This window comes from Trachemys scripta, chromosome 3 (genome assembly GCF_013100865.1).
Source record: "Trachemys scripta elegans isolate TJP31775 chromosome 3, CAS_Tse_1.0, whole genome shotgun sequence".
Classification (NCBI taxonomy): Eukaryota; Metazoa; Chordata; order Testudines; family Emydidae; genus Trachemys; species Trachemys scripta.
The window spans coordinates 92414227-92426580 of NC_048300.1; the positions used below are offsets into that span (position 1 = coordinate 92414227).

General features: G+C 41.5%; 1 protein-coding gene across 2 annotated transcripts in view; it reads left to right on the forward strand.

The window, feature by feature from the left end:
• The window catches only part of SYNE1 (spectrin repeat containing nuclear envelope protein 1), a 475430-nt gene that overhangs the window by 237001 nt on the left and 226075 nt on the right, over nt 1-12354 (forward strand). For both annotated transcript variants that reach the window (XM_034765383.1, XM_034765382.1), the window contains exons 62-67: nt 1942-2114; nt 3745-3898; nt 5054-5197; nt 6862-7026; nt 10913-11230; nt 11869-12024. In XM_034765383.1, coding sequence (XP_034621274.1) covers nt 1942-2114; nt 3745-3898; nt 5054-5197; nt 6862-7026; nt 10913-11230; nt 11869-12024 — 1110 coding nt within the window. The remainder of the gene's footprint in view (nt 1-1941; nt 2115-3744; nt 3899-5053; nt 5198-6861; nt 7027-10912; nt 11231-11868; nt 12025-12354) is intronic.

A 12354-nucleotide genomic window follows, 5' to 3' on the forward strand; every position in this document is an offset into this window, starting at 1 on the left:
AAATATATAAAAACATTCTTATTTTCTGGATGTTATGATAACCCTACCCTCTCCTCTTGGGGTGTCAGCTTGCTGCAGCCTGTGGATTGCAACTTCCCTGCCCCCCCCCCCCCAGTGCGCTGCAACCCCAAGGCTAGGAGCGGTGGCGTCTCTGCAGCCAGCTGCAGGTGGGGAGACCCGTGGCTGCTTCTCCCTCCTCTGAGCATCCCCTGCGGCTCTGGCAGAGCCTTACTCACCCTCCTTCGCCCCGGCTGTGCAAGGAGCCCCCCTGCCAGCGGTCCATGCAGCCAGGACTGCCTCCCCCTCCCCCCCCACGGAGCCGCTGGCCGGGGGGAGGGTCCCGGCACAGGGGACAGTTTCTCAGTGCACGGCGGTGGCTCCCGGGAGCCCTCCCCCCTGGGAAGGGCCCGTGCTGCAGCGCCTCCCGCAGCCACCCGGCCTGAGCTGCCACAGCCTCGCCGAGTCCAGCTGGTAGCGCGGTGGAGGCCCCCCTGAGCCAGGGGGCAAGGCCTAGGCCACGCACGCAGCACTTCTCTGCTCCAGCCTGGCCAAAGTGGGAGCCCGCGGTTGGGATGCAGCCTTGCAGGTGGGAGCGCGTTGGGGCTGGGATGCCCAGCTCGGGGGCAGGCCTGGGGCCCGAAGCAACTTCCTGCCCCCCCCCCCCCGGGCTCCGGCTGCTGCTGCGCAGGGGAAGCACCCAGCTCGGGGCGCATGGGCTGGAGAGTGGCAGGAGCCGGGAAAGTTAGAGCCTGTGGAGGAGGCAGCTGTTTTGGGTGGCTGGGAGGGAAGGGGGAGGAGGGAGAATGTGGCGCGATCAGGGGAGGAAGTGGGGCCGGGGCGTGGATTTGGGGAAGTGGTCCAATGGGGTAGGGACTTTGGGGAGGGGTTGGAATGGGGGCGGAGTTTGGGCGGGGCCGGGGGCCTCCTTGGAGTGTCCTCATTTTTTCAATGTTCAAATATGGTAACCCTAATTGTGGCTTTCAGATAGAATCTTGCATCGAGGGTGCTACACTGCCACACCACGGTTGGGGGGAGCATTGCACTTAGAGAAAATATGCCAACTGATATCACTGTACAGAAAATGTTGCAATGCTCTACCCCAAAAAAATAAAAAGGTGGTGGATGATCATGTTTGTTATTGTCTGTGACACTGGGCATCCCCAGCATTGTCAATCTCCAGCATTTAAAAATCCTGAGTCAGGCCCCAAAAATTATGAGAGAGTTGAAATCTCATGTTTTTAACCAAATAATAAATTTAGCATTCTTTTCATTTGCCTTCTGTTTTGAGGGGCCGTCACACTCAATGTTTTCAGACTTTTCTGCACAACCATAAGAGCTAGACAGTTACTTTTTTATTTTTAATGAAAGCTGAAAACCCCATATGCACACAACTCCAGGAGCTGGGGTTTAGGAAGAACGCCAAATGCTGCAAGATGTGATAAAATTGTGAGAGCTGGCAATACTGGGGTCACCGGATTGCAAAAGTTGAGGCACATCAGTGTTGTAGGTAGGTCTTAAACACAGTTTTATTTCAGCACCACAGCAGAAGGGCTTTTTCACCACAAAATATCTCCAGTTCTCCGTGGATCACTATAGAAATATTGAGAGTTCTAGTTCCTAGTCTCTTCTCCTCTATAGTGTTCAGCTCTGAAATCTGTCGAACAAAGTCCTTTCTGCCCAGATTCCAGGAAAATGGTCTCTCTCCCTGAGTGCTAGGGTTTCTCTTATGGCCCAAACTCTTCCTTTGAAAGGCCTCTTTCACTAGGGAGGCCCAGCTGTCAAGCCCATCCTCCCGATAAACAGCTTGTACAATCCATTCAGGGTGTAGTGTAGCAACTCCTTTTCTAATGATGTTTATTAATCATTTCCTCTCTTTTGTGGGAGAAGGACTGTATACATGCCGCAACAATGAGGCTAGAACAAGATCGGTTTGCTTTCTAGGGACTGTTATCGGTGAAGCAGGAGAAGGAAATCGAGATGAAAATGATGTTGACAAGAGGAGAATCTGTTCTGCAAAACACTTCTCCAGAGGGAGTGCCTGTCATTGAACAACAGTTACAGACGCTTAAGGAAACGTGGGCTTCTCTCTTGTCCTCTTGCATTCACTGTAAAAGGTAAAAAGAGATGTGAGTGGGGAATGGTAACAGAAGACAACACAGTTGAAAATATTAGCATTATCTCCAGAAGTTGTATGATTACAAGACAGGCAAAGCGGGTGAGGTAATAGCTTTCATTGGACCAAAATCTGTTGGTGAGAGAGACAATCTTTCAAGCTGCACAGAGCTCTTCTTCAGGTCTGGGAAAGGTGTTGTGTGTGTGTGTGTGTCACAGCTAAATGCAAAGTGGAACAGATATTTTAGCCTAAGTAGTGAGCACAATTCTAAGGGACCATTCAAAGTGAAGTGGCTAGTTAACACCCCTGTAGTCATAGGACAAAAAGGGGGGTTGTGAGATACAGATTGTTGTAATAAGCCGTAACTCAAGTGTCTTTATTAAGACCATGATTTTTATTAAAAATATTTTAAAAAGTAATAGTTGAATAAAAATCATGGTCTTAATAAAGACACTGTATTTATGGCTTGTGTTTAGTTGTGACACTCTTAGTACATTTCCCAGCCCTGAAGAAGAGCTCCTTGTAGCTCTCTCTCACCAACAGAAGTTGGTCCACTAAAAGTTACTACAATTCTAGTCTCAGGGCTTGTCTATGCAACAGATTAGTGCGCGGCAAGCCACGTTGTGAATCTACAGCGCACCAACTTGCCACGCTGTAACTTGCCATGTGGACACTACTGCAGGGCATTCTGGGACTCTTACTGCATGTATCCATACAGCGAGTTATTATGTGACAACTGGTGTGCTGTAGATTCACACCTTAGCTTGCCACACACTAATTCACTGTGTAAACAGGCCGTTATTGTTACCATTAAAAATGGACTCTGTATTAATAATTTGATTGTAAGCTTTATTTTCAGATATTTTAAGTTTCATTCAGTTATTTTAATCTCTCTGCTGTATGAAAATCATGGTATGAAATCCAAATAAAAGGGACATTAAGAAAATTAAGGGCAAAATCCTCCAAGATCCGGACTTCAGTAGAACTGTTTGGCACTAGGCACTTCTCAGGAGGTACTCATGACCTCAAAGGCTGGAACAATGTTATGTAAAATGTTATGATAGTAATTCCATCACTGTCAATGAGAGTCATGGTGATAATACTTAAATAGGAAATACAGAAAAATGCGGTCTGATATGGTGAGCATCACTAAATACAAACGTTTCCAAGTTTCAAACCAAGTTTCAACCAAGACTATTTGTCAGTAGATAGTGTCTGCTCCCTAATATGTGATAAGATATAAAGTAGGGTACTTGGAGTCAAGACTTACAGATTCTATTCCTTTATACCATGCTTTACCCATATATTTACTACAGCTAATGAACACATGATTGAGGGATATGCTGGGACTGCAAGCATCCTGTGTCCACCACTAATGTCCTTTACTGTCCCTTTTCAGATGTGAGCAAGTAGCTTCAGCATTGGTACCCTTCTATATATTAGCCAGCCAAGATCTGTAGCAGACCACAGTTTCTTGCAATTTTTCGTAGGGCAGTTCAGCATATTACATGTCTCCTTTCGTTCTGTCCCCCTAAAAAACATAAAGCTTGAATGACTGTTTATTGCCTTATCTCATTGCTAGAATAACATGAGATACTGAATATCAACTGATATGTATTTTTAAATTGTAGTCAGCTGGACGGAGCACTGTCGAAGTGGACAAGTTACCAGGATGATGTTCGTAAATTTTCCAGCTGGATGGACAAAGTAGAAGCGAGCATGAATGCTTCTGAGAGACAGTGTGCAGAGCTGAGGGAAAAAACAGCTGTCCTCAGCAAAGCAAGGGTTTGTTTACTGTTACTATATTCTTAAGAAAAATCCTCCTTGGTTGTATGAGTAATAGTTTTATTGTATGTTACAATGGAATAAAAATTACGATGATGTCTAAACAGACAGATACAAATGTTTGATACCTAGATGCTACCCTGGTGTACGCACTAGAAATCTGGCAGATAGCTGTTCAGATTGAAGTCCTGTTTCCTCATTAAAATCTGCTGCAGCAGCCATTAATTTCGGGGGGGGGGGGGAGAACAGTACTATAAACCATACTAGACAGGAAATCTATCCATGATAGGGTGAAGTTCAAATTTTGGCCATCGGACTTAAAAAAAAAAAAAAAAAAAGCCATAGAGATAAATCTTCAAGTTTATATTCTCATCATTCTCTCATATTCTTGTGCAAAATGGCACAATATGCTACCAAATTAGAATGGATATGTTTTATTTCACAGCATTGCTTCGGTGCTGGTGTATATAACTACACAGAGTGCTGGGCAACAATGAATCAGACCCATTCTGCATTATAGTCATACATTGCATGTAGTTAAGTAATAATGTGTTTTTGAGTCAGACATTTGATTGAAGTAAATAGCCATTTAAAGGAGTTAAGGGCCCAAAGTGAAGCCTCAGGTGCTTGATCCAGGTGGTTATTAATTGCCATGCAGTGTCATTATTGCAGTTACTTCTCCAGTGAAGTGTTATGTTAGATAGTTTCTTACACACATGCACACCCTTAACCACTTTAATATCTGAGTGCTTTTGAGTAGTGCATTAAGCAATGTGGCTAACATCTGACTGTGATTCATTCCCATTTTCATCCTCTCCGAAGGGAGAGAGGGGTATGTGCAGTAGAGTTCTATTTTGATAGTGATCTCTGGCTTTGGTTTTTTTCCTAATGCAAACACTGCTATGTGTTTGAGAGAAATAGTAAGGTGGAAGAAATTAGTCTTGCACTTGGAGGAACCTGAACCATAATAAATTAAATGGGCACAATTCCACTATCACTTAGGCCTCTGCAGACCTATTGAGAGCAGAATCTGTAAGTATCTAAGCAACAAACAGACCAAAAAAACCACACTAATTACCTTACAAACACGCTGCCTCTGGACTTGTTTGAATATTGATCATTAGTAAACCTGTCCATTTACTCTCTGTTATGCAGTTACTCAGTGAAGAAGTGTTGAGTCACAACAGCCTACTAGAGACTATTGAAGCAAAAGGCACTGGCATGACTGAGCATTATGTAACCCAGCTTGAACTCCAGGACCTCCAAGAACGATACAGGTTCCTCAAAGACAGGACAATGGTACAGTTTATCTTGGCAGTACTCCAATGTTTTTCTTTGAGTTTGGGGTGGAGGGAGAGAGGGCTTGTTTGTGTTTGTTTTATTTCAGAATTTTTTAATGTGTATAATTTGGAGGGCAGATTTAATATATCTTGCTATTTTGAATTCAAAAGCAAAACTCTCATTGACTTTAGTACAGCTAGGATTTCGCCCAACAGGACCAAAAGCTTAGAAACATCAGTGCAAATACAAAGAAGGATTTTTGTTTGACCATGAATGCATGTCATACAGCAAATGTAAACACTAGACAAACTGTTAAGTAATTCACCAAGGGCCTAATTTTACAAACAGTTACTACTACATATAGTGCTTATTACTGGGCTGAGTCCCATTGACTTCTATGTCATATGACCCCTCAGAGTAAGTGCTACACTCAGTGGTAAGTGCTGGCGGGTTCCAGCACTAGCCCAGAAAGGATTCTGGAAAGTTTTGTGTCACAGACTGATGAAGGCTGAAGCAGTTTTAATACACTATCTTACAAAATCATGAACTTTTGAAAATTATGTGTACTTGCAGAAACCCTTCTGCAGTCGTGCCACATTGGGCTGTGGTTTTGTCGCATCTGATTTAAAAAAAAAAAAAATAACCAGTGAGGGCCTGGACAAAATTTGGATGGGAAACCCAGGTGCAATAATAGTGTTGAGATTCTCAATCAGTCCTGAAGCAGTAGTCCAGCATAATGCTTGGGTCATTATCTTTTACATGAGATGTAAAAATGAAGCCTAACCCTCTTGTAGTCAGCAAAGATCTAATGCCACATCTAGTAAGCATGGGACTTAACCTTAGTGTCCTGATGAAATTCCTCTGCTGGTAATTACAGAATTCCCCCTGCAGTTTCAGTTGCAGATAATCTTTTAGTATTGCCCCCGAAAACACCATTCTGTAATGTTGCTGACCATATGATGGCTATGGTGGTGTGCCCCAGATACGGCAGTACCTTTGGGCCAGATTGTGAAATCAGAGGGACTACTCATGAAAGTGATTGTTTATCAGTGTAAGTATAAGGTTCACAGTCTAGTTCTTAGTGATCAGCAAAGTCATCTTTAGATATAGCAAAACACTCTGAGATTCTCCATAATGAACACTATTATATACTCTAAATACTATTATTGTATGTAGTTGACAAGAGTCTGAATTCCTGAAAAGAAAATGGTCCAGATTCTGAGCTCACACTTATGGCAATAAGGAATAGTTCCAATTAAGTCACTGGAGTTGTGCTAATTTAAAAACCAAAGTAAATGAAATAAAAAAATCAGGCCCATTGTTACTGTTAATCAATGCTTTAACTATAAGTGGTCTCAAACCAAAAAGAGCAGATCCAAATAGTCTCAAATTGAGCCAAAGTTCCCATCTGAATCTACATCTCTATCTTCATAGATGTCCCCCTCTTTCTGTAATTACACAAACCATCCCCCTGAATCTAGACCCCCTGAACTTTGGGAAAGCAGCTCTAGATCCAACTTTGTATTCCATTTCTAGGATTTATAACTTACAATACTTAGTCCTGCCTTGAGTGCAGAGGACTGTACTAGATGACCGCTCGAGGTCCCTTCCAGTTCTATGTTTCTATGATTCTGTAATCTCTTAACTGGCTGTGGCTCTAATGGAGTATTTTTAACAAACAGGAGGCTGTAAGCAAATCTGAGAAACTGCTTCACTTACATCATGAGTACCAAAGAAAACTGAAGGCCTTTGAAATATGGCTGGAAAAAGAACAGGAAAAACTTGAATGTTTATCATATCTTGAAGGTGATGCTCAGACACATGAGTCAACACTCCGGGACCTACAGGTATAGTATGTGTGGCATGGCACCCAATCTAAATGAATCCCACTTGTAAAATACAATAACAATAATGGCATGACAGAGAGGTTGTATTCCTTGTTTATCTGGGGGGGGGGATTAATGCACAGTAATGCAATTATTTTGCTGTTGTTTTTTAAAACACGTTCTAGACATGCAAAAGACTTACAGACCTTGATTTTACAAGTGGACTTCATCAGGTCCTCCCATTTGCAGGCACAAATAATGACATTTACTTTGTCCAACAACTTGATTTCTGGATACAAATGAGAAGTCTATATGTCACCCATTGTATTGGTGCAAAATGAGAGTGAAATCCTGACTGCAATGAAATCAATGGCAAAAATCCCATTCACTTCAAAGGGACAAGCAATTCACCTCCAGCCTACTAGTTCATCTTAAGAACATAAGAACAGCCATACTGGGTCAGACCAATGGTCCATCTCACCCAGTATCCTGTTTTCTGACAGTGGCCAATACCAGGTGTTTGAGAGTGAATGAACAGAACAGAGCAATTATCGTGTGATCCATCCTCTGTTGTCCAATCCCAGCTTCTGGCAGTTGGAGGTTTCGAGATGCCCAGAGCATGGGGTCACATCCTTGACCATCTTGGCTAATAGGTTCACAAATGGCTATCCTACAATGAACTTATTTAATTTTTTTTTTAACCCAGTTAGACTTTTGGCTTTCACAGCATCCCATGGCAATGAGTTCCACAGGTTGACTGTGTTGTGTGAAGAAGTACTTCCTTTTGTTTGTTTGTAAACCTGATGCCTATCAATTTCATTGGGTGACCCTTAGTTCTTGTGTTACGGGAAGGTGTAAATAACACTTTACTCTTCTGTTTCTCCACACCATTCATGATTTTATAGACCTTTATGATATCCATCTCCCTTAGTTGTTTCTTTTTCTAAGCTGAACACTATCAGTCTCTTTAATTTCTCCTCATATGGAAGCTGTTCGATACCCCTCATCATTTTCATTGTCCTATTCTGCACCTTTTCTAATTCTAATATATCTTTTTTGAGATGGGGAAACCAGTACTGCATGCAGTATTCAAGATGTGGGCACACCATGGATTTATATAGCCTCATTACAATGTTTTCTGTTTTATCATCTATCCCTTTCCTAATAGTTCCTAACATTGTTAGCTTTTTTGACTGCTGTTGCACATTAAGCAGATGTTTACAGAGAACTATTTATGATGACTCCAAGATCTCTTTCTTGAGTGGTAACATCTAGTTTAGACCCCATCATTTTGTATGTATTGTACGGATTATTTTTTCCAATATACATTTGCACTTTTCAATATTGACTTTCATCTGCCGTTTTGTTGCCCGGTCACCCAGTTTTGTGTGATCCCTTTGTAACTCTTTGTAATCAGTTGTGGACTTAACTATCTTTAGTAAATTTGTATGGTCTGCAAATTGAGTTACCTCACTGTTCACCCCCTTTTCCATATTATTTATGAATAAGTTGACCAGAACAGGTCCTAGATCCTTGAGAGACCCTACTACTTACTTCTTTCCATTGTGAAAACTGACCATTTAGTCCTATCCTTTGTTTCTTATGTTTTAAGCAGTTACTGATTGATGAGAGGACCTTCCCTCTTATCCCATGACTGCTTAGTTTGGTGAAGAGCCTCTGGTGTGGGACCTTGTAAAAGGCTTTCTGAAGGTTCAAGTACACTGGGGATCCCCCTTGTCCACGTGCTTATTGACATCCTCAAATAATGTTGTTATAGAGTGGTGAGGCATGATTTTCCTTTAAAATAGCCATGTTGACTCTTCCCCAACATATTGTGATTCATCAAAGGCTTTCTTCAGTTTCTTACAGTTCCTTTTTATGGCTCTGACTATATTATTGTTGTTATTGGTACTACTATTTTATTTAAATATGCAGTGGAAGTAGAGCAAAAATATCAAGTAAAACCTAGTATTTTCAGCTGAGTCATTTTTAGAGTTTCAGGGGTAGTTTGAACTCAGAACTCAAAGAATCAATGTATTCATGAACCAAAACTGGCAAAGTGGATCACACAAACCACTGCAAACTGAAACCGGTAAGTTTTGTAGAGCTCTAGATATAGTGTGCTTTGGGCTTGTTAATTGATTTACATTTTGCACAAGGACTCTTGTATGAGGTCTTTGCTGCCCAACTAGTGCACTCAGTCCTGGTGCCTTTAAACTCCTGTTTAAAATCCTGTTGACTTTTAGGGATTGAGTTTTGTGACTTCCAGTTGACCCCATATATCAGCCCATAAGACCACAGTCACACAAAACTTTTGCAGTTTTGCAGACTGCAGTAAATCTGGCCTGAATTTAAGTCTTTAAAAAGAAAACTTTGTACAACTCTCAGTCTACAATATAGTCAACAGTATTACAGTAAAGTACAGTCAGGTTCTAAAAGCCAGAACTGAAGAGATCTGAAGAGGAAACGTGATAGTATGGATTTATTTCAGCTGATTAAGAGAAAAGTTGTATCATATTAGAGAGTATTTTGTTCATTGAGTTTAAGTCTTTCATGACTTAGCAACTGAGTGAGAGAGGTTTTTTTTGTAGTCCTGTTCTTGACATAGCAATAACACAAAAGGGCTATACAGTATTAATCAAATATAACATATTTATGAAGTTGGTGGGGCAATTTGTGATGAAGGTCTGCAAATGTGAAATACCCACTATCTTACACATGATTTTTTTAAAGGATTAAAGTCGGTGTGGATATGCGTATATATCTCTCTACAAAACTATACTTTTAAAAATATTTACATGGAAGGAAAGTTTCTTAAAATTAAGGATGGGATCTTTGTTCCGTAGCAATAAATGTGAAAAGAAGTATAAGTTTCAGGCTGCTGTGCTCTTCTCTTGTGCAATGTTTGAACAGATGGTCCCTTCTTGGCTTTTTTATTAAAGCCATTTTCATTCTGTTCTGGAATGAACAGCAAACACCCAAGTGTCTCTTCTGTTTCAAATATCTTCATCAGAACTGGGGACCGTCATACTCTGTAATTTGGTTAGTCCATTTTGGTATCAAATGGATTTATGACAAGCCTGAGTTGCACAGTCTCAAAATAAAACCAGACTGGCTTCATACCCTGGAGGAGAAAGTTAATATCAGGACCGGGCAACAGTCTAACAGAGTAAAAACCAGCAGGTTGTAATGCTTAACTATAAAGGATGCTGAGAATTTGTTTGTAATTGTATGTGAAATATTTACAGGGATATTTATTACTAAAAAATCTGGGCCATAAATCTCCTCCAAACCAGCTGTTTCCTGATTTTGTATACCTTTTTTTTAATCAACTATTTAAAATGTGGTTCCCTTTGTGGCTTTTAGCTACATAGGGCAAAAATAAGCATCCAGCTAAGAGCAATGGAAAACAGGTCCAGGAATCTAATGAAACAGATTTGTTTTTAAAAGTTACCACATTTGCAAGCAAGTAGTGTGCTGGCTGCCAGCCTGAAAGCCTTGAGTTCAAGGATGTGCTGAATTGGCTCAGGGATCCCAAGTGCCCATGCCAGCAAAGATGACATATGTTTTGGAAGTGCTGATAAGCTCAGCAGCTAAGGGAGGAACATACAGCACATTTTGGCCATAAATATATCCCTTAATTCATTGAGCAACACTCGTGATCATGTTAGAAAAAAAAAATCACTCTGCCAGGCTGTGTTAAGGTGTTCACGACCAGACTACCACTGAGGTGGTATAGGGTACTCAACTTTAAATACACTGGGTGATGTCGTGGCTCCACTGAAGTCAAAGGGAGTTTTGCCACTGACTTCAAAGGAGCTAGGGTTTTATCTACTCTGCAAAACATGATTACCACTGTTAGTGTAAAACATGTAAACAAGTTATCCCTGTAATTGTAAACTTGCAGGAACTACAGGTCAGTTGTGCAGAGGGACAGGCATTACTAAATGCAGCGCTCCATGGCAGGGAGGACGTGATACCTTGGGGCATACCCCAGATAGAAGACAGAGCACTGGAGTCCATGCGACAGGATTGGCAAGTTTACCAGCACAGGCTTTCTGAGGCCAGGACCCAGCTAAACACTACTCTAAACAGACTGAGGTTAATGGAGAAAAAGTTTCAGAAGGTAGATGACTGGCTTAAGACCCTGGAGGAGAAAGTTAATATCAGGACTGGCCGGCAGTCTGACAGAGCAACAAAGGAGATGCAACTACAGCAAATGAAGGTAATCACTGTCCATCTGTTTGAGAAACCCTGTATATACACCTCTACCCCGATATAACGCGACCCGATATAACTTGATTTCTGATATAACGCGGTAAAGCAGTGCTCCGGGGGGGGGGCGGGGCTGCGCACTCCGGCAGATCAAAGCAAGTTTGATATAACGCGGTTTCACCTATAACACAGTAAGATTTTTTTTTTTTTTTTTTTTTTTTTTTTTTGGTTCCCAAGGACAGTGTTATATTGAGGTAGAGGTGTATCACACATGGTTTATACATTACAGTGTAGTTCTACGATGAAAAATGACGGTAAATATGACATTGCCATTGCCTTTTAGGGAGTCCAAATCAAACTTGCTCCGCTTACAGGTGAAGAGATGATTTTGCCAGAGCTGTAATCTCAGTGTGGGATCTGAAATTCAATTGGCCTGTGGAGTGCACAGGCACAACTGAGAAAAGAGTTTGGTCCTGGACCTGGAATCTATTCAATCCTTTTCTTGATGAGGGAACCAGAATTGAATCCAGTGCACTCTCTCATGGCTGTGCTGAGTGTCTCTGCCTTGCTGACCAGACTACATTTCCAGTGTTAAGACACATAGTTGTAATCACATACACTTGATAATGTCTGTCTTCTTTGTCTCAGAAGTGGCATGAAGAAATAACAATCTACAAAGATGATGTTGAGGAAGTTGGGGTATTAGCTCAGCAAATCCTGGAGGAAAGTCATACTACCAGTAGAATGGGAAATCAAGCTACCCAGCTCACTTCTCGGTACCAAGCTCTTATCCTTCATGTACTGGTAAGTAATGGAAATTAATTCATTATAATATTATGCAATGTCAGCAAAGGGGGAGACACAGGTAGGTATTATTTATTGGGCACGGTTAGCACAAATTATTCATTGATGTAGAATCCTCAATCATATAATGTGCACATACAAGAACCCTCCCCTCTAGATTTCAGTGGGCTAGATGGATCAGGGCATTGTTAATAGGAAACAGACCTTTCAGCCAACTTCTGCAGTAATCATAAATTGTCATCATGTCATGGGTGTTTAGCAATCTGTGTGAAATGTGTTGGTGTCATATTCTGTTTTCTTATGGACAGTTTGTGTAAGTTATCTACATCA